At 31.8% G+C, this 22,161-nt stretch overlaps 2 protein-coding genes across 3 annotated transcripts; both read right to left on the bottom strand.

The window, feature by feature from the left end:
* LOC18605151 (omega-hydroxypalmitate O-feruloyl transferase) lies at window positions 6,247-9,027 on the bottom strand. The gene is made up of 3 exons (XM_018116833.1): window positions 8,717-9,027; window positions 8,022-8,498; window positions 6,247-7,526 (listed from the first exon to the last, which is right to left on the bottom strand). The coding sequence occupies exons 2-3, from the start codon at window positions 8,460-8,462 to the stop codon at window positions 6,666-6,668; spliced, it is 1,302 nt and encodes a 433-aa protein (XP_017972322.1). The 5' UTR covers window positions 8,463-8,498; window positions 8,717-9,027; the 3' UTR covers window positions 6,247-6,665.
* Window positions 10,832-16,863, bottom strand: LOC18605150 (protein DEK). Of its 2 annotated transcripts, none has more exons than XM_007037994.2 (11): window positions 16,002-16,863; window positions 15,876-15,909; window positions 14,975-15,054; window positions 14,836-14,895; window positions 14,556-14,666; window positions 14,391-14,471; window positions 14,221-14,292; window positions 11,816-12,335; window positions 11,536-11,633; window positions 11,416-11,446; window positions 10,832-11,337 (listed from the first exon to the last, which is right to left on the bottom strand). In XM_007037994.2, the coding sequence occupies exons 1-11, from the start codon at window positions 16,509-16,511 to the stop codon at window positions 11,168-11,170; spliced, it is 1,767 nt and encodes a 588-aa protein (XP_007038056.2). In that variant the 5' UTR covers window positions 16,512-16,863; the 3' UTR covers window positions 10,832-11,167. The 2 variants fall into 2 exon arrangements, with proteins under 2 accessions (XP_007038056.2, XP_007038053.2); XM_007037991.2 differs by having other exon boundaries at window positions 14,556-14,669; window positions 16,002-16,862.

Below are 22,161 nucleotides of genomic sequence, written 5' to 3'. Positions count from 1 at the left end.
CAAATTTATTTTAGGGACAAACAGCATGTGGTTTACTCTTCAAGGTAACATCTCTTGTCATCCTGACATGAGAGAAAACGCACCTGACGATAGGCCTACGTCTCACTCTTTAACTACTAAAGCAGACGATGGTGCGAGTACTGTCTGTCTAGATAGCATCGCTTGGAGTTGAATTGCCAAGTCGAAAGTGTTGGTAAGCTCTCTTTGATTGGCCCATTATCCACCAGCTAAGGTTGCTTCAGAAGCCACAACTTTGTCTTTTTCGCTTGTAATTTCCACTTGAATGTCATAATTAACTAGGAATTTATTGGTTTTAATATCTCGTGAACATTATTTGTGTGGGAAAAGTTCTGGACAAAACATGTGAGCAAATTGAGGTGTTAAAGATCAAAACCCTTCTTAAGGTTTACCGCACAAACAGATGTTGAGAGAAACACATTTACTCCACAAACAGGACAAATTTTCTGAATTCAGCGAAATGCGTGAAAAATACTTAAACAAAAATTTGTGCTGGCAGTGACTGCTTAGACCAAGTTTTTAGTCTCCATGGGGGTACTTTTGTAGTTTTTACACTGTTGCAAGAGAGAACAAAATACATTGAAAGGTGACTTTTGATGTCTTACAATATAATCACATTATAACAAATGTAATGGTTGTAAAGAAAATATTGTACCATCTAATATATTAATAAAGTATGAATTAAAATATTGAAAAATTTAATTTGTAATGTTAAGTTTTAAAATTATATATAAAAATATAAATTTAATATATTAGTATTTTTATTATTGGTAAATTTTAATATGATATCGTCTCTTAAATAAATTTTTAATCTTATAAATTTTATCTTCATTTCTTATTATAATCTCAAATATTTTATTTGTATTTATTATTATAATACAAATTTAATTTATATATGATATGTGAAATTTTTCTTAAAATATAATTTATATACAGATTTTATTTTATCATTCTTTTCGAAAAAAATTTCATCATATTTTAAAACACTATTAAATAGCAAATATTATCACATTCCATAATACATAATATATGTTAAAATTCCATCATGTTTAATTCTTAGTCAATCAAATATATGTGTTTTTCAAAAGGCATCCAGGTAAATATCATTACTGAAAATTAATTACAAAACACTGCAGCAAACAACCCCGCCTTCACATTATCAATCCTATTTATTACATATCCCCTGCCCGCAGTTCATCAGACATGGCTTCGCAAGCACCCACCACTTCGTTACTTTAGCATTCTTGGACCACATAGTATGAAGCACACAAAACCAATAAGCTGTCCATTCCATAACATGATCAGTTTCAGAATACCGCCTAGAGCCCGCATTGTAAATCCACCCAGACAAAAACCCAGCAAGTTTCCAATCCTTTGCCAACTATCATCCCTGAACTGGTCACCTCTCACAAGTTAGAGGAGTGATCATGGACGGACCCATATTGGAACGTGACGCCACTCACTTCTTAAAATATTTTAATTTTTATACAATTTATTTAAGAATCAAGGTAGTTAATATAGTAATGAACTCATTTTTTTTTTTTTACAATTTTACAAGAAGTAGGGTCAAAAACTACAAGTAAAAGTGATTTATTAAAAAATAATTTATATATTAATATTTAAATACTATAAAGAAAGTCAAAAAAAAATTTCTTCCATAATTTAAAATTTTATTAAAAAATTAAAACCTAAATCACTCGTTTTGTCTAAAAATTTAAATCCTTCCCCTTCTTGGCATTTGATAGTGTTTTCTATTCTCTCAAAACAACTCATTTAGATTTTAATTGTAAGTAATTTTCAATCCAAATTAAATTTTTAAATACTTCATATCTAAATTTTTTTTTATTAATTTGATAATTTGGGTTAATAACTATAATTTAGTTAATAGAAAACAGTATTACATGTCAAATAATATCTTGAAATTGTGAATTTTTCTTTTGTAAATATATTATTTGATTATTTAATTTTTATATTTAATTTTATGTGGTTTGTATATGCTTATATTTAGTTTTGATCAATGAATAGAAAATTGTCATATTGTTAGTTACTAAACTTAATAATTTGCTATGTAAAATTATATTTTATTTAATTTTAATATTTTAATTTATATTAATGAATAGTAATTTTTAATCAATTTTATAATTGTAAATAAATAAGTTATGAAAAGATATTTTAAAAGAAAAAAATTATGTTATAAGATTTAAAGCTCGGACAATAATAATGAAATTTTATTAAAGATGGTACTCAATAATATTTTTTTAAGAAGAATCATGTTAAATTTGATATAAGTACTCTCCTAACATATCTTCAATTAAAAAAGAATTTTAATATGACACTACTCAAAATTCCTAAATCCACCCCCCGAAGTAATCCCATTGCAAAAAACGCAATTACCAAAGACCAACCCGCATCCCATTCCAGCTCCAACATCTGCCCAACAATTCCATGATCTTACGCATCCAAGCTAGAAGAAGAAAACCCAGATAAAAGAAACCCAATAAAAAAAAATCCAGATTCGAAGAAGAGACCCCAACCCAAATAATTAAAAAAAAAAACCCAACATGAAGAAGGAGAGGAAAAAGATGAGGAAGAGAAAGGAGAAGAAGAATCGGATTTTAGTCCTAATTTCGGACTTCAAGCTAGAAGAAGAAGAACCAGAAGGAGGAAGAAGAAACGCAAAACGGGTAGGATTATGTTAAAGGGGATTACTTTTGTAGTCTCTTTTTACAGTTTCTTTCTTATTTTGTGTTTTTTTATTAGTTGATGTTTCGTGTTGGTCAATCCAATTTGTAAGTTGATTACTTTGATCGTCTTCCACAACAAGTAAGTGGTTTGTATTAAGGATTAAATCACAACAAATTGACATCAGAGTAAACTTTTTTAGAAGCACACAGTTTTGTTGTTCGTCATCGCTTTCAATAATGCTGGTGGTAGCAAGAGTTTGGTGGCGGGAGTGACTATAAAGGCAGGCTGATGTCAACAATTTCGATGGCAGAAATGATTTTAGCCTTTGGCGTGTAAAAACGAGAGTGATTTTTATACACGAAGGACTGTTGTATGTGTTAAAAGGCAAAAGTAAGCAGTCGGCAATGTAGTTGTGTCTATCAGATGAGGTTCTTCGGGAGGTAGTTGTTGAAACGACTCACCGTGGCTTATGGAAAAAGCTGGAAGATATTTGTTGGACCAAATCTTTCCCTAATCGGCTTTATCTAAAGCAGAGGGCATGTAGGTTTCAGATGAAAAAAAGCTACATCTGCGAAAGACCATTTTAATAAGTTGAATAAAGTAATTTTAAATTTGAGAAATATTGAGAATGAAGCTCAAGCTCTTTTACTCGTGTTCTTTGTCATTTTTTTATGAACACTTTGTTGTCATCAAGGCGGCTTAATAATTTTAAAAATTTAAAGTAAAATATTTAAATGTGATTTTTTTATTTAAATTAAGAAAAAAAATTTAAAATTTTGAATAATCAAATTTATATTTTCAATTTGATTTATTCAAAGATTTATTATAAAATATAAAAAATATTTAATTATTATAATTATTTATATTTTAAAATAATTAATATAAAATCAACAATCAAATTTTTTAATTCAGATAAATTAACTATTACATAAAATGAAGACAACATAATAATATAATATAAATTTTAAATTAAAAATAAAAAAATCTATAAAAATTAAAATAATAGTACTTAATTATTGAATACTTATTATAAATCATAAATGAAGCTTTATAGCTCATGAAGATAATAGTATAATAAAATTCTTGCATATTTTTTGGAGGAACTATGAAGTTAAAAGAAGAAATAGCAAATGATAGAAAAAAAATCCAAGGGTGGATATTATGAATTGAAAAAAAAATTAGAAAGTGATAAAAATTTAAGATTTATTAAATATATAATTAAAGAAGTGAAAGAATATGTTAATTGATTAATTATTTTTTTACTTTTACATATTTTTAATAGAAAATGAGACGAATAGTTTAGAATTAATACCGATGTGAAAGTGGAAAAAAATAAATATTTATTAAGTATAACAGAATAAGTAAATATTTTATTAATTATTTTAATTTTTATATATTTTTAATATAATTATATTATTATAAAAATATAAGATCTTTTCAAATTTGAGACCTAAGCGACTGGCTTGGGTGGCTTAGCCAAGGGCCAGTCCTGGTTGTCATTGTATTGTACAGGAAAACTTGGACATCCTTAAAGGGTGCCAAAACTTCTTTGGACTCGAAAGAGTTGAAAAACAAGGACAATAATGTTAGCGATGGCCATGGGTAGTAATGCAGGGGAAGATTAGGAATGAGCGGTGATCGAGGTTGAGACTTAATATAAGTTCTATTCAAAAGGGGAGGTTGCGTGCTTCAAGTGTGGATCTTTTCAAAGTGTCCCTTGCACATGTAATTTTCGTTATCTCATTTTTGTCTGTTATTTAATTGTAACAATAAATTCATTTTTATTTTTTTTATTAAGAGTAATTATGACATAAATAACGTTTAAATTTAAAACTGAGAAGTGCTTCTTCTTCCGTCATCTTTGAAAATTGTCACCACAAAACTAGCTTAATTTTATAAAATCAAAAGTCAGTTTTCTTGATATTCTACTTATAACAGTCATTCTTAATACAAGATTGTGCAAAACACATAGAATAATAATATCATTCCACGACATATATATATATATATATGATATCATCTCAACATTTTATTCACCTCATTGATAATATACAAAAATGTTATAGACAATAAATTCTAAGAATACAATAAAGTCCAATCATTAATTGTATTTTGAATGGACAAAACTAATTTATTGAATATTCACTAGTATATAACAAAATTATCAAATTTTTATAATATTTTTTTTAAATAAAATAGTATAGAAAAAACTCTAAAAAATATGGAAAAATAAAATATTGTTCATAATATTTTTGTATATTATTTTGAACCAAAGGAGTCTCTATTTAAAACAATTAATGTCAGTTTCTTTGTTTGTATAAACAAGACTGTTAGCACAATTAATAGTTAATAAACAACCATTTAATTCAACTCTACCTCATAAGTATTTTTATTAAATAATAATATATTATTATTTTAATTAAATTTGAAAATCAATCAGAACTTGAAAAGCCTGGCCATGATTCAAATTGTATATTATTCCACTTTAATCTAACTATTAAAGATTTATACTCTTCTTTATTTAATATTTTTTATTTTTTAAAATATGAAATTATGTCCCATCAATTATTATTATTAAAAATATCCAACGTCTTCTTTCCCATCAACAGTCGCACGTGCCATCCTTTAGGAACAGGGTAATGTGGCAGCTGCGGACCGGAGGTCGCTTTTTGTGGATACTGCAATTACTTGAGTTGAAGAAAATAAGGCGTATCCGTCTTCTGCCATGATTGAACGCGGTCGGGCTGATCATGGCGGGATCACATAAAACTGGGTAATGTAATTGTGACACTGACACATAGCAGTCGCAGGTCCTTCTGAACCTTCGAATACGTGGTGTTCGTGTATTCTTCTGCAGCTTTTATAAAGCAGTTCGCATTAGTTGGCAGTAAAATCAAATTCAAGAAGGTGGGGTTTGCCCGCTCTGTACCCTCCTTGTAACTGGCATGTTACTTCAACTTTTATGGCTGGTGGCCCTGCCCTTTTGCGGGTACTGAATGTGTTGGAGTCCACATTTCACGCTCTGCAAAACGAGGAGGATTGGAGATATCTATTACATCACCAATAAATTCATTTAATTTATGGGATTGCCTTCTTTTTTGTGTAAGAAAAGGAGAAGAGACGTGTTTGATTTTTCATGACAATTATTAATAGCTTGCTACCCACCTGGCTCAATGATTGATACCTGGCAGAGTTTATGGATGGAGGAAAAGGTGTTTGAAAAGGATTAATTGATCTATCCCAATGAGAAATGTGAGGTTTAAGGCTTCAAACATTTGCTTTCAATATTATTTTTACCTTCAGGTCACATGAACATATGTATGCTTAAATGATTAGGCATTTTTTATGTGCAAATTTACTTCTTCTTTTTTATCGCCTGATTGGAAATAAGGCAATTCAAAACCAGAAGTGAAATTCTAGCACATGAACATGGATTAATCAACAGAATTAGGAAGCAATTGGAGAAAATATATGCTCCTAGAGACTGCATTTTCTCATAGTTCAATCACAAAGCTAATTTTCTTTGACACCATGTAAGTTTTTATGTCGAAGGCCTCTTCAGGCTTTCAAATTATTCCAATATAGTATTAATTCTTACTTTTGATATGCGAACATGACTGAAAGAAACAATACAGACGCCCATTTAAGTGAGAACTGCACAGCACATAACCTATATGACTCAGACTCTAGCTGATCTGAGGTTATTTTTGTTCTTGAATTTAGGAAGACTACTGGCATAAAGCCTTAGAAACGAATGCAAGTATACATCTGGACACAGAGTTGCAACCTCATGGTCTTAATGTTCGTAGCAGCAAAACCCATCCTCCAGTTAGGAAATGAACTGTTATGGTACTTGCTTCTTCACCAACACTAAATTCCCCTGACATTAAGTCAGAGCATCAACAAAAGAACCTGGAAAATATGTCTTATCTGTACTAGAACAGAACAAATCCTCTAACTGCTTAAATCTGCATTAGTTCTTCAAAGATATTCATTGCAGAAGCTGGCAACCCCAAAAGCAAATTAATGCTTTTCTTGTCTTTCTGACTAGGCAGGAAAAGAATAACTGGCTTTTCTGGCAAAGCTACTGGCCCCGAAGATATAGCTTCTCCCCACCCAAAGTCTATTGAGTAGAAAGATAGCTTAGCCCAAGTTGTAAGCAGAACAGTTCCAGCCAAAGAAGGCCTTGCTCTTGTTACTTCAAAATAGTCAATGGCCGATCGCATATAGCTGTCTGTAGCCAATCCAACCGCCTGTTGAATTAATCCCACCGCGAAGGACAACGGCTTCTCAATTAACTCGCCAGCAGTAGCTATTGAGTTCGTTAACACAATCCCGTTACCAGCATAGCCTTGAGGTAATGGAGGGATAAATCTTTTCCGTCCATCAACAGCAAAGAGAAGCTTAGTCAGTTGCTCGGGAAGCAAGTTTAATGCTTGGCACCGAGCTCTCCAGACAAAGCCTGCTAGGACTTCAAATGTGGTGCACTGGGATACAACTCCATCTTCCGTGGCTTTTTCCTTGAGCTGTCTGAGCTTATCTGGGTCAAAAAGGAATGACCTATAGAGCATTTCTTCTCCTTCATAGAGTTTGCTTGTGTTTGATATATCTTCAATCTCATCGAATTCGTGGTGTGAAAATTCCATTTTAGGTGGGATGCGGGCTTTAAGTATGCCTCTATCTAAAAATGGAGGGATCTTTAAGGGCAAGCCTCTGGCAACTTCACCCCACCCGTTCATAAATTCCATAGCACTAATTCCATCCAGCATACAGTGGTTCATGCTCATCCCAATAGCAAATCCTCCACACTTGAATTTAGTCACCTGGAAAGGCAAGATTATGACCACTTACTTTTCTTGAAAGAATGGTACCGGTTTTATTGGGAAAAAGAAGGATATAAAAGTTCAAATAGCAGTAGCTTTTCTATAGTCTGGAGAACGCAGGAAGGTTTGAGTATAAAAAAAAGAAATAAACAGAGCATGCAATTAGAGAACTCAAAGAGAAGCACTTGGTCTTAACTCAAACGGTGCTAAAATAAAAACAATAAATAAATAACTAAAAAAAAAAGATACTTTCAACAACTACTTAAGAAAAAAGAGTCCAGAACCAAATGGATGTTGAAAGTACTATTCAATCGATCAGCTTCTGTCTTTGTCCCTCTTCATTTCCCTACTTCTTCCAATACTTAAAGGCACTTCAGATGAGACAAAGCACAGCACACACCACTATTAAAATTAATAAGTTTTCCATACCAAGCCAAAGGATTACTCGGACATGCAAGATAAACAACAAACAGAAGAGTCGGGGACTATTCAAACCTGAATCACCAAAAGAGGTATCTCAAGTAAATTTTGAGCACCAGGAATCTCATAAACCAACTTTCCAAGAGTAGCAGGATCAGGCTTTGTTATGTCTCCAATCTCCTCTAGTCCACAATTAGCTTCAGCCTCAACGAAGACAGCACCCTCCTCAGTGCAGTCCACTATGAGCTTTCCTTCCGAACTGATTGTTAGCCGCCCAGCAAGTGGATAATGGTAAACAAGGATCTTTGACAGCCCATTCTTTACTACTTCCACAGCATCCTCATTTCCTTTGGACTCAGACCTAAAGAAGTAAATAGTACGAATGATCACTGCAATGTTTTGGTCAAGGTTTGAGAGGTAGTAGAGACCCTTCTCTGTCTCTTCTGCTGGAAGAACCCGACTTGGTTCTCCTTGCTTAACGCTAAATTCAAAGGTACCATTGCTAACATCCGCCATTTGAATATGCTCCTCAGAAACCAAACCTAATCACAACTGAAAGAAAGCTGATGTTGTCATAAAAGTTAAGCAAAAAATAAATAAAAAGAACTGTCACATGTTGCCCTTCTAGTTGTATCGTTGCTTGCAATCAAGTGGGACATGAATGGCTTAAAAAGCTTCTTGTGTTTATGACAGAAATCACAGAACAAACAGACCATGAGCAATTTAGTTGATATATTGAGTTAGAATCAAATTAATTACTGAAAACATACCTGAGAACCGAAATTAAGGACTATGAAGCAGTAACGCAACTGATATTTGCATGTTCCTTTGCTTTGCAGCAGAAGTTATATAGGAAAAGCGTGAGCAGACGATGTTGACAAAATCTTACAATATGAAAGGGACGGTTGCTAATGGCAGTGGAGAAATGGTTCATGCGAGTCAAGACCCTAGAATTGAAGAAACTCATCAAAAGAGAGAACGACAGAAAGATATATGTATCCCTTGATTCCATTTTAGGACTTGGAACTTTTGTACAGACCGAACTAAGGACATTTGAGATGTGGTAGGCCACTGGTCCATGCACCAAAACATTACCAGGCAGGAAGTCTGGCGTGAGAGGGAAGAGAGACCACGGGGTTGGTTGGTTTTGTTGGCTTTCATTAGTAGGTCACTTGATGAAATTTTATCACTGAATTTACATCTTGATCTAACTAAAGTTTAAGAGTAAAAATCACACGCCGCTTTCCTTAATTTCCTGCTCGACTCTATACTTTATTGCAAACCAAGAGATACGTGTTATGATCATGATCAGACTAAAGGATTTCAGTGCGTATTATAGCCAATAAACCATAATACACGAAAACCTCCATCCTTTACCCAAGCCGCCCTTCCAAAATCATCAATAATGCATGTTTCCTTGATGAATAGCCTTTCCCATATAATAAAGCTTCAAAAACAAATGCACCGATTTAATCAAAGTTGACCATGAATAATCTGAGGAGGGGCAAGTATCATCAAAAGGTTATATCTTTGCATCTGCTTGTCAAGAAATGGCATGTGGAGAACGTATGTTCTAGCTTGCAAGAAACAGAATTTTATGTGACGCTTATCCCTTGGATTTGCTTGCGTCGCACAGAATCGATTAATCTAATGCTGGAAACAAATTTTAAATGCTTGTTAGTTCAAATACTTCAATCAGAACTTTTAGGTAGAAAAGTTTCATAATCTTTAATCAAACTCTTCTCCTGTTTAACAAGTATTTTTTAAGCACAGAAGGCCAAGTCAAAAGGACTACGGTGCATGCCTCTTGAGAAAATTCAATCCTTAAATTGCAGCAAGCAAACTTTTACTAAAAAACAATTAATGTTCACTAGGAGAAACTTGGAAATCTTAATTAGAATTAAGTATATATTTTGATCGGACCAAATTAGCCTGCCAACTTTGGGTATCAAATTGAGGAGAAATTGAAAATTATAACATTCAGAAAGACTCTGTCCTCTCGCGAAACAGGTAAGGAGCACAGAAGAGTAAGCTTTGCAGGGATGAACAGGTCAGACAATACAGACATGCAATGCACAAGTTCAGTATATAATAAAACTGCCTCCATTAATTTTAATGACCTTTCAAACAGCTTGTTCGGACGAAAACGCCAACACCCAATCTCACAACCGACATCATCAATAATTGTGAAATAATTTTGCAAAAGGCATATCCCCTTCGGGCCTATAACAGCATCATCACTAAATCTCCAAGTATATATAATAAATCACTTTACATCTCTTGATAGGCAACAGCAAACATGAGATCTTTCTTGTAGCTAAATCTGTTGCTCCAATCTTTTGTCACGAGCTGCCGGCGGCGGAAGATGACACCGCTTTTTCCATTCCGTGTCAAATTGGCATTACTCTTATTGGTTATCAACATGACACTATTCAATTGCTGCAGGAGAATTTTATGCTACAATCCTCTCTTTGTTAGTCTTCACCATTGTTTGTCACTAGTTGAACTGAAATTAGAGAAGAGTTGAAGGATTCGCTTTCCACTAAAGAATGCCAATTTGGGGAATTGATTGCACTGCTTCTTGCGTTTTTCCCCGCCATAATGCAGCTAGTGAAAGCAGAGATCCTCTGCTAGGAATTGTAGTAAGAGTTATGAGAAACGGTTGCCCTTGCTCTGAGTTAACATGGATGATTAATCATGATATACGAGGAATATATTTAGAGCATCAATGTTTCAATGAGTCGCAGTGGATCAATGCTGGGATCCTCTTGGAATGCAGCCATGGCATCTGGGTAGAGGAAGAACGTAAATGCTTGCACTTATTTCTGATTAAAACAAAATTGCTTCATCCAAAAAGTCTGACAAATCTTGTAAGCTGCACCAAATTTACTACAAGAATAGCATTCACTGGTCAATTGTAACGAAACAGTTAAATACAGCTTAAAAATATTTCAACAAAAAAAGTAAATCTAGAAAGGGAGATGAAGCCAGAAAACAAAAAACTAAAAAAATGTAAATTGAGGCCAGGCCAGGCCAGTAACAAGGTACTACAAAAGAGTCACTAACTCATATGGTACAATCCCACCTATTGAACATCTAAAATGACTACTCCAATTTATAATTTCTGAGAATTACAAATGAGATCCCACAAAGGGAGATAAATTACCGATGGCTGCACATATCTCACATGTTCTACATGGTCATATAATTCCTTAAGTGAACTAATCATCATCATCCCCATCCCCATCTTTACCAGCTTCACCACCTGTATCAGCATTCTCCTCACTTTCCTCCCCTTCCTCATCCTCATCGGACATGTTATTTATCACATCAGTAATAATATCCTTCACCTCAGCTTTCCTGTGCATCAAATCCAGATCAAAGTGCGTACCTGACATAAACCAAATCTCACAATTAGTCAAATCTAAATATCAAATATTCTAACTTAAATAACTAGAGGTAATCATACCAAGTTGCCGAAGAATATCAGATAATGTTGCCTGCATCACAAACAGAAAAAAATTTTAGCACTATAGTATTCATTTTAATCATTTCCATCTCCAACATATGGATAAAAGACAGTACTTACAGTGTTGAAGTCCACTTCTTTTAGAATATCTACCACCACATCATGAATCTCTTCTCTGCTAGGCTCTGCTTTAGGCTTCTTGGCACTTTTGCCTTTACCTGTAATAGCAAATACTCAACACATGAGCATCAAAATCAATCAACACAAGAAACCACATAAAATATGCCTAGCCTAGAAACTCTTTTTATACTATCCACACAAACAAATCCAAATTTAAGAGACATCTTCCAAACAAGCTTGAGTAGACATGCACAACAATAGCATAGATAGGGAAATCTACCTTGAGTCTTGGCAGAAACCTTTGCAGGTGACTTGTTTGTTCGCTTCCTGCCAGCAACCTTGTCCTTGGTGAAAAAACTTCCATCCTTCGAGCTTTCCTTTTCAACTTTCTGTTTTTTTGACACAGAACCCTTTGATTTGGAGCCAGAAGTCCCATCAACATCACTAGAAACTTGTTTTGCAGTTGATCCAGAAGATCTTTTGCTAGGTTTTGAAGGACTTTTCACAGATTTTGCAGGTGTAACCTTCCTTCCAGATGTAGATTTATCCTTGCCTTTTGATTCTGGACTCTCCTTTGCAATCTTTTTTGAAGTGCTTTTGTTGGTGGACTTCTTGGGTTCATCTTCTTCCTCTGATTTAGTATCTTCATCATCACTCTCTTCTTTTGGTATAGTGTCAGCATTGTCTTCATTAGAATCACCCTTAGTGTCAGGAGATTCAACTTTATCATCATCCTCATCTTCTTCCTCAGCTTTGGGTGAATGCTTACGCTTTTCCCCACCTTGGCTTGTTCTTCGCTTCTGTAGAGCGAAATTGGAAACAAAATAACAACTCAAGCATCAAGCACTCTCAGCCACCAAAAATGTCATACAGACTAAACATAGATAGATACAAGGAAACAGACACAATGGAAAGAAAGTTATCATTCTCTCACACTGCAGTTGCCATCCACATTATCTGCAAACACATCCTTATTTTAGACAGATATGTGAGACTGCAATCAAAATTCCCCCAACAAAAACCAAATTAAGAATTTACTAAAACTACATTGATGAACAATACAGGTTGGGAACTTGGATAGTCAAAAGACCAACGGGATATAAAACCTCAAACTATTTGGCTGTAGCAAATACAAACATGCAACAATAAACAAAACCCTTATTTGGTCGTTATTTCTACTTGCATTATGATTTCTTAAAAGTTTCTACAAGCAAACCTTCCATTCCAAATTGAAGGTTCAATTTCCAAATGGCACAAAGTTTCTAAAAGCAAAACAAATACTCCTTCCATTCCAAATTGAATGTCCACTTTCAAAAACAAGGACATTGACAATGACTCTAGAGATAAACAGAAACAAAGGAAAAGAACAAGCCAATCAAACAAATTTTACGAAAGCCATGTAAACAGCTTCAGTATTCTCTTCAAAGTAGTTTCAAAACTTATGACAAAGAACTGATATAATGTGAAAATGCCATCTTTGTTGTTCCCCAATTGCTGTGACTAATCAGTTATCCTAAAGTATCCATGTCAGACGCATACACAATAATGGACTTCAGTATTATGTGCTAACCCTCCAAACATAGAAAAAACTTTGAAAAAACTAAACACGCTTCTCTTGTACACTTACAAGTGCCAACATCATGCTCAAAGCGCAATCATCATAGTTAATTCTATTCAAAGTGAAATTCTGACCACAAACCTTAGAAAGATTATCATTAACAAATAGTATAATTCAGGAGAAAAAGATGCTGCAGAGAAACTAATCACAATAACTAAAAGCCAAAGATAACACTTGCTGGGTACCAACAAAAACACATAGGAACGACAATCCATTTGAGATAACTCATGAAACATCATGTGAATGAATAAGGCATCTTTTGTACTGAATCCACAAATATTCAAGGAAAATTTTATATAAAAAAATCTCTTAAACTTGCAAATAAACCACCAAAATTTTTTCTAAACTGGTTAAAATGGGATATGGAAGGATCAAAACTATAGTAGCATGGAATAAGCACAAAACCAAAATGACATATTGACAACCTTCATGAATAAATCACAGAAAAAATTCTCCATAACCGGACAAAATCAGAAATCAATACATGATATAGAATGGGTATCACAACTCTATTAATAATACAAAACAAAGAAATAAAACATAGACGATACATACTCAGGGACCACTAAGTAGTGGCATGATAAACAAGACTAAATTGGAATGCAAATTCAAGTCTTGAGAGCACCAACTTTGATCAGCCTAAATCAATTAATGACCCTTATGAAACTTCATTCTAATTGACAAAACAACCAATTTTATCAACCTTAATATAGCAATAACAAATGATCAGTTTGATGATATCACATTAGCCTATTCTATAAAGAACCTTATAGGTGAGAACAGCACTTTAGCACCCCAAGCATAAATCATTTGTAGTTACGGCTAACAAACACCAACATTAACCACATCACACTGATCAAAAGAATTTACTCAAACACTGAAGAGGAGGCAAAAATCATACACAATAAACAAATTTAAACAAAGATAAGATGGAATCAACAAAATTAAAAATACAAAATTGCAGTACAATACATTCAGAAACAAGTACTAGTCCATGATGAAGATGCATAATAAGTAGACAACAAAAAAATACATATCAATATGGAACACCAACAAAGAAGACAAACCTTGGCTGATGTATCTGATGCTTCCCCTGAACTGATGTTTCTACTTGGTGTAGCTTTACGCTTTTTACCTTTCTGAAACAAGATGAATAAGAATTCCATTCACTCTCACCCTGACAGTTAACATGCCAAATATTCCATAACATGTAAAAGATTATGAAATAACATAGAACCTGTTCCTTGTCAGCCAGTAGAACATCAGTTGTAGCATGGGGAGATTCCAGAAATTCCAACAATTTGGCAGAGACTTCCTCCTGAAAAAACAAATGAGTTATTTTCCAAATAAACAAGTAAAATTAATACTCAAACAACATTAAAAGTATATATTTCTTACTGACCTTTTTTACAGTGGCCCTCGTTATTGGAATATTCAGCAAATCACAGAAATCAACCAATTTTTCCTTAACACATTTGTCAAGTTTTTCCTTTACTTTGGATTTTTGTTTTTCCTGCTGAAAAAATGAGACAATGGGCATTAAGAAGGTCTCACTTAATGAATAATAGCTTACACACAAAGTCAAGCATCATCTTCAATTAATCCTACTTTTACTAAATGCAATAAGAGAACCACCCAGATCAGCAACAGAAAAAAAATGAATATTAGATCAAAGAAAATACCTCATTCTCAGCCCAAACAAAACCTGAAAACTGGCCAATGTTTCTCTTCAAACCGTGAGGCTGTAAAATTTTTTAATATAAGTATACAATTAGCACAAAAAAAGAATAATGAAACAACAAGACAAGATAACTTGATTACCTTTGCTTTCTTTCCAAAAAGTATCATATGAAGCATCTGCAGATTGTCATCAGGTTTTCTCTTCGACAACTTGAAAGCCACTGAAACAGTTTACAATATCAGAGAAAAAATAGGCCAGACTCTGCAATAACAACAAAGTTGAACAAACACAAACAAGACTATATTAAATAAAATGCCATCACAACAGGACTAAAATCTGTTTGTCATCCGAGACAATCTTGAGGGTCAAATACCAGATGAAAACTGCAAGAGGTAAGCAGTAAGGACTAAATGTTAAAACATTCAACTACTACCATATTTTCTATTAACTTCACAAGCAATTCAAGCATGTATAAAACTCCAACTAAGCACCGCAATCCATAACGAAATTATTGGTATCAACTCCTGATACCCAGAAAATAAGAACCAAGAAAAATAATTGCAAGCATCATCAGCAAGTATGGAATACACTATCATAAAAGTTCAAAAACCTCACAGCCATCCTATGTTTACAAAATTTTAAAAGTTCAGCGTTTCACCCAACATTTCCTCCATTTCAATCTCCTAATAGTACTTATCCAAGCTCAAAGACAGTCAAAATGGCCAAATTGCACATAGCAACAGTGTAACTGTAGTTTTATACTGGCAAGAATGCTATTATTCACATCAGTATTGAGAGACTTTATGGAGACTGATCTTTCCAATGCATAATAATCGAGTGTTAAATTGCTTATAGCATTCAACAAAACGTATACCCAACAAATGGTGTAAAGTACTGAATTTAACCAAGTTCCAACTTGTACTATATTTATCACCTTGACTATATTACATTACAAGTCATCCGCAATTGAATAAAGAATACAAGCACTATCAAATTCCATGAACCTTAATAAAAACATTTAAGATAGAAAAAGATCCTTACCATTTGGAATATCTTTAAGCTGTGTACCGCGACCCTGAAGCAACACATAATTAAAAAAATTCAAAACACAGAAACAAGAAAATGGAGAAAAAAACTAATAAAACCTTAACCAAAAAAAAAAAATACCTTTTCAATTGACAAAGGTTTGCCAGATGAAGACCTGGCAACGGAAGGAGCTGAATATCTCTCCACCACTTTCCTTTCCCTCGTGGGCCTATCACTACTCGGCGTCACAGGCTCTTTCTTCTCGGCCGATTCCTGACTCGCTTTTTTGTTTTCAGACGATTCTCGACTCGGTTTCTTAGACACAGTTGGCTCCTTCCTGGAGCTTCGCTTTCGACTACTCCCTTTCGATTTCTTACTCCCTTCCTCTTCTTTCTCTTCTTCCTCCTTAGTCTCCTCAGCTTTCTCTACTTTCTCCTCTTTTTTCTCTTCCTCTTTTTCCTCCTGTTTTTCTCCCTCTTTATCGTCAAGTTCCTTCTTTTCCTCACTTTCCCCAGAAACTTGTTTGTCGAAAACCTCCTTGCTTTCCTCCTGTTTCTCTTTGTCTTCTTTAACCTCCTCTTTAGCGTTAACCGGAGCAGCCTCCTCCTCCTCCTCCTCTGGTTTCTTCTCTTCTAGGGTTTCCGTCGCCATAGAAACCACCAATCAAACAGCAAAAATCAGTTTTTGCCCTAAAACCCTAAAATTGAAAGGAACCCTAGAAGATCGAGAGAGTTGAGAGTAGAGTAGAGAGTAGGAGAGTCGCTCTGGTGCAGTGCAATGAAAAAAAACACGGCTTTGATGTTTTGACTTTTTTGGGGGGAGAGAGAGATTGGAATTGGGGAATTTGGGGGGCAAATTTGAGATAAGCAAAACTTTTCTTAGGGCGCGGGAGCCAGGGAGGGAGGGGAGAAGAAGGGGGAGGAAAGAGCGGGCAACAAAAAAAATTTTTGGGGGAGAGCGGGATTTGTTTTTTCTTTTTTCTTTTACCATGCCATTTGCATCGCGGCAAAACCTGAAATTTTGTGGAGCCAAAAACGAATCCGCATTTTTATGATTTCCCTTGCTGCTGCGACTACCTACATTCACCCACTTGCTGTGCCTGCTGTACACTTGACACCTGTCACTTTTTGTATTCTTTTACCCCATACGCAGTAGAGTAAAACTGTAAAAAGTAAAAACAGACAATTAATTTCCTTTTCTGTAAACACACCCCATTCGTTGTCCAGTCTTTTGCAAATCGTTTAGCTTATGTGATCAACTTACAAATCCTTTCGCAAATCTTTTTTGGTATGCTACAGTCTACAAAGCGTAAAGCACCTTCATGTCTTGGTGCTTAGCGTATTCAAAAATTCAAAGATGGATACATAGGAAAAGCTGTATACTTATAAACTGTTTGGCTTAGTTTTTTTTAATTTAAAAATTATTATAAAATTCTTATAAAAAATAATAATATTTAAAATTAAATTAAAATTATTTAATAAAATAAATTATATAAATTTTAATTTTAATTAAAATTAACATAACGACATATTTGGCATTAACCATTCCCTTTTTATTTCTTTCACATTTTTATTCCCTTGTTTGGCAGCATTTTACCTAAAAAAACGCTTAACCATTCCCCTCCCTCCCCCCATTATTAGCCATTCCATGGCTGATGGAATAGGGGAAAAATATAATTAGATGAAAATATCCCTATTTAATATATTTTCTTTTTTTTCTCTTTTATTGATGTTTAATAAAAATAATAATTAAAAGATTAAAAAAATCAAAAGTTCAAATAGATAAAATTATTCAAATAATTAAAATAAAAATTTATATAACTAATTTAATATAAATTATTTAATAATTTAACAATAAATTATTGGTATTTAATGAGAATATAAATTAAAAGATTAAGACATGAAAAATACAAATAGAGAAAAATGATTCAAATAATTAAAATAAAAATTATATACTAATTAATAAATCAAATATTCAATAATTTTATGTTTTAAATATTAATAATTTAATAATAAATTATTGATGTTTAATAAAAATAGAATTTATTTTTATTTTTTATGAAAATTAATTTTGTTACAATAAATGGTAGTTTTGTCATTTTATCATTTATTCCTTGATTATTCTAAAGTTATGCGCACTAACCAAACATTAGAATAAATAATAATAATAATTACTACTCTATTCCATTCTATTAATCAATTTACCTAATAATAATTCTATTATATCCCTTCTTTATTATATTCCTACATAATAAACTAAAGTAGAATAAATCTGCTTCAAGTTTATGTATAATTTTTTATATTAAAATCAAAAAGTTTTTTTTTATATGAAAACAGAACGAACTTTCAAACTTTATATAGTAATAATAATAATATTATATTTTTATTGATCTAGCAAGCAATCGAACCATAACATTTCAATTCTCAAAGAAAAAAGTGAAAAAATAAAACAATATGTTTGACAATAAAATGTTTTTTGGTAAAAAAGATAACAAAATCTTAAAATAATACATGAATGCAACTTTAAACTTTAAATATTATTTTTTAAATTTTTATAAAAATAAAAAAATCACATATTTTATTATTCTATTATTGAGTTTTCTATTTTTTTCTTTTTTAGAAATCTTTTTTAAAAAGTGTCAAGAAAGGAGAAATCGTAATTTGCGTTTTTATGATTTGTAAAGGGAAAAAGAAGGAGATCAATTTAGATAGGGAATAATATTTTTTAAAAAACTGTCGTATTTAAAATAAAAAGAAAAAATTATCTCTTTTTTTAAGAGTTCTTTTAAAAAAATATTGATTTTTTAAAAATATTGTTTTTTCAAAAGTTTCACGATATCTTGTTTGATCTATTTTTTACTTTTAAAATATAAATAAATTGAGAAAAAAATCAGGTCAAATAGGCGGCGCTTAACAGAAAATTGGCTCCGGCTTGTCAAGCTGGATTGTGGGTTCTGGACCTGACCATTAAGACATTTAATCTGAACCTAGAAAGCCTCTTGTCCTGGACACGACCCAACCCAACCCAACTCTATTCAAGTTGGGTCTTGGGTCCAAGCTTTCTTTTCCACTTTTTAAACAATTTAATTGAAATACTTCAAAAATTAAAAATCTCTTTTTATATTTTCAAACTCAAATTGACTATTTGTATATTTTAAAATTTTCATTTAAGATCGCTAAGTAATCATATAATACTTAAATATTTTTTTATGTAAAACATTGCAGTGAAAAATATAAATTTGTTGTTATTTTCTATTATCAGACTTCATGTCAACTCACAAATTAAATTTTTAATATTTATTATATATTACGATTTCAAAACAAAAAAAAAAATCCATTGACACGTGACAATCACGTCACAAGCTTCGACTTATTCTCCCCTACTTATGAATATAATATTGACAAATAATATTATAAGAACCTGGTAGCTGTTGCCCACTCATTCACTTTCTCCATCCCCTTTTTGAATTGGAATGTGGAAGAATGACATTGTGACCGTTTAATCCCCCATTATGCATATAATATTGACAAATATAAAATCCAAAGTTTTATTCCAAAAGCATCAATACATCACTTTTAAGTAATGTTAATAAATTAAATTAACTTAAAAAAAGTTGATGATAGTTGCAAGATAAGATAGACTTGTAGCTCTCCCAAAAGGATTAAGATATAATATCTACAAAAAAATTTAAATTATTTTAAAAATTTTAAATTAATTTTTGTTATTTTATTATATTTAAAAAATCATATATTTTTATTTTGAGTCAAATAAGCCCTTATGACTAATAGTTGATTTAGTCAAAATATCATACATCATTTTTATACAATATTGTGTATTAATATGTCATATTTGATGATTACGTAATATGATGACATTATTATATAACATTTTCACCTTCCACATCAGCATCATATGAATATAAAATGATAAATAATATTTCAATTTATAACAAGTAATATTTTAATTAATAATAATTAATCAACTATTAATTATAATAGTTTATTTAACTCAAAATAAAATATAAAATTTTAATTAAATGTAATCAAAGAATAAATTTTATTAAATAATTTTTTAAAAATTAACATTGTGCCATCAAAAGCTCAATCAACATATGTTAAAAATTGTCTCAAGACGAAGACAATTGCGAGATAATTGAAAGCCAGAGGTGTTAGACACATGGTGCTACAATTGTTAACTAAGAGCTGTTCACCCACATCCAGGGTCCGTTGAACAAACTCACTGATGTCATGCCTTGCAGCTTCACTAACAGTGGATTAGACCCAACCCAAGCTACAACCCTTGGAAACTCACAACAAGCCCAAAACCATGAATAGAAAAGGACAACTGCCACCCCATATTTCTAAGATGGATTTTGTCTCATTTTTCTATCTTTTTTGGTCTATTTTTCTTCTCTTTGATTCTCGCTCATTTGTATATAGCCTCCGTAACTTTCTCTCATTTCCATAGTAATGGATGCTGACACGTGGTGCTGTGTTGTTGAGAGTAATGGGTTTTGAGACATGGTGTTCTGATTTTTTTCTTGACTAAGAGTTGTATTGGGATCGAGTTTTGCCCCATTTTTCTATCATTTTTTATCTTTTTTCTTTAGTATTCTCCTTCTCTTTTATTTCTCTACCCCCTTTGTTTATAACTTCTGCAACTTTCTATCATTTCTTTGTGTTTCTTTCACTTGTTGTTTTCTCTCTTCTTTCTACTATTTTCTTCATGTTTTCTCTCCTTTTTTTTTCTTAAGATTTATTTGATAATTACTCTTTTTTAAATTTCTTTTATTTTTGTCTGTGGGTTCTCAGCTTTTTTTTCCATTGATAGTGTTTTTTTCCCCAATGCTAGGTTTGATTTTTACCTTGTATTTTCATTTATTGTTTGGTTTTTCTATCTTTGATATTGGGTTTGTTTTACTCTCCAGGTACAAAACAGTTTTCGAGATTTGCATGGTGAAGAGTAAGGCTAAGAGTTGAGATTTTTCATTTTTTATTTTTCATGTTCCATTTTCATTTTTTTTACCATTAGACATTAATTATCATGCCCAGGTGCTTTATGTTTGGTTTTTGATTGATTCAAGTTTTCAATCATGTAAAAATCTTTTATTTTTTTAATATTTTAATGTTTTATTGGCAATAACTTTATTTATAAATTATTTTCTAATGTTACATGAATTCATCATGGGTTCTCAAAAGAAAGGATGAAATTTTAACAAACACTATATAATAGAAAACACAATATGAGTAATGGAAAAGTTCAATTATCCTTATGCAGGGGATGCCATAAAATTTATATTTATATTTCATTTATTTTGTTTTTTTTTTCAATTTTACTGTTTTTTTCAGAGATCTACGATGCTATTATAAAGGATTTTTTAAATTACAAAATTACATAGTAGTTGATTTTCATAAAAAAAAAAAATGTTGTAACCATAGGATTACAATGTGCTTGAAGGTGGATGTATCTTAGTTATGAGGATAGTATCACGAATATTTCATATTTGAGGAAAACTAACATTTTGTGAGAGATGAGACACTTTTATTTATTTAATAGTGTTGTTTTGTCTTAATAGTGAATATTATATAAATTTATTTTCATTTTTATCTTTAATGTAGAGTTTCACGCAACTTCTTTTTAATTTCTTTAAACAATCTACAAGAATATCATTAACTTCAATTTTTTTATACAATTGTTTATCAAATTTTACACACCCGCTACGAAGTACGGGTCTTTTTTTGGTTCCTATAAAGATACACTTAATTGAATTTTTTAATTTATTGAAGTATTGTTGCATTTAAAGTCCAATATCATTCTCATTTTCTTTCAAACTTTATCTTTGTGAAACTTGAGTTAGCGATATTTAAACGCGTCCGTGCATACATACATATATATACACATATATAAGTAACAAATTTTAGACATAGTACTTGCAAAAGTCTTAAAATATTAAAAAATTTCAAGTAAACTCTTTTTTTTTATTATATTCAATCAAATTCTTATACTTTTATTTTAAGTCAAATAAGCTTTATAACCAATGGTTGATTAACTATTGTTAGTTAAAATGTCATTTATCATTTTATATAATGCGACGTTAGTGTAGTATATTGACAAGTAATAATAAATGATGATGTGTCATGCTAATGTAGTATGATGTCATTACCATGTGATATTTTTATCCATCACATAATCAATGCCACAAAAACATAAAATGACAAGTGATTAATGATAATTAGTTAACTATTAGTCATACAGGCATATTTGACTTAAAATAAATGTATAAAGGTTTGATTGAACATAA

The sequence above is a fragment of the Theobroma cacao genome, chromosome 3 (assembly GCF_000208745.1).
Source record: "Theobroma cacao cultivar B97-61/B2 chromosome 3, Criollo_cocoa_genome_V2, whole genome shotgun sequence".
Lineage (NCBI taxonomy): Eukaryota > Viridiplantae > Streptophyta > Magnoliopsida > Malvales > Malvaceae > Theobroma > Theobroma cacao.
This window is presented reverse-complemented; position numbering and strand designations above follow the sequence as displayed.

What these genes read in the sequence shown, in the direction of transcription:
- LOC18605151 (XM_018116833.1), bottom strand. Translation starts at nt 8,462, where the DNA reads ATGGCGGATGTTAGCAATGGTACCTTTGAATTTAGCGTTAAGCAAGGA. An exon ending in TACCTCTTTTGGTGATTCAG is followed by an intron (nt 7,527 to 8,021) that starts GTTTGAATAGTC and finishes TTGCCTTTCCAG; the next exon opens with GTGACTAAATTCAAGTGTGG.
- LOC18605150 (XM_007037991.2), bottom strand. Translation starts at nt 16,511, where the DNA reads ATGGCGACGGAAACCCTAGAAGAGAAGAAACCAGAGGAGGAGGAGGAG. An exon ending in TACTGGCTGACAAGGAACAG is followed by an intron (nt 14,293 to 14,390) that starts GTTCTATGTTAT and finishes ATCTTGTTTCAG; the next exon opens with AAAGGTAAAAAGCGTAAAGC. An exon ending in AAGAAGTGGACTTCAACACT is followed by an intron (nt 11,447 to 11,535) that starts GTAAGTACTGTC and finishes TTTGTGATGCAG; the next exon opens with GCAACATTATCTGATATTCT.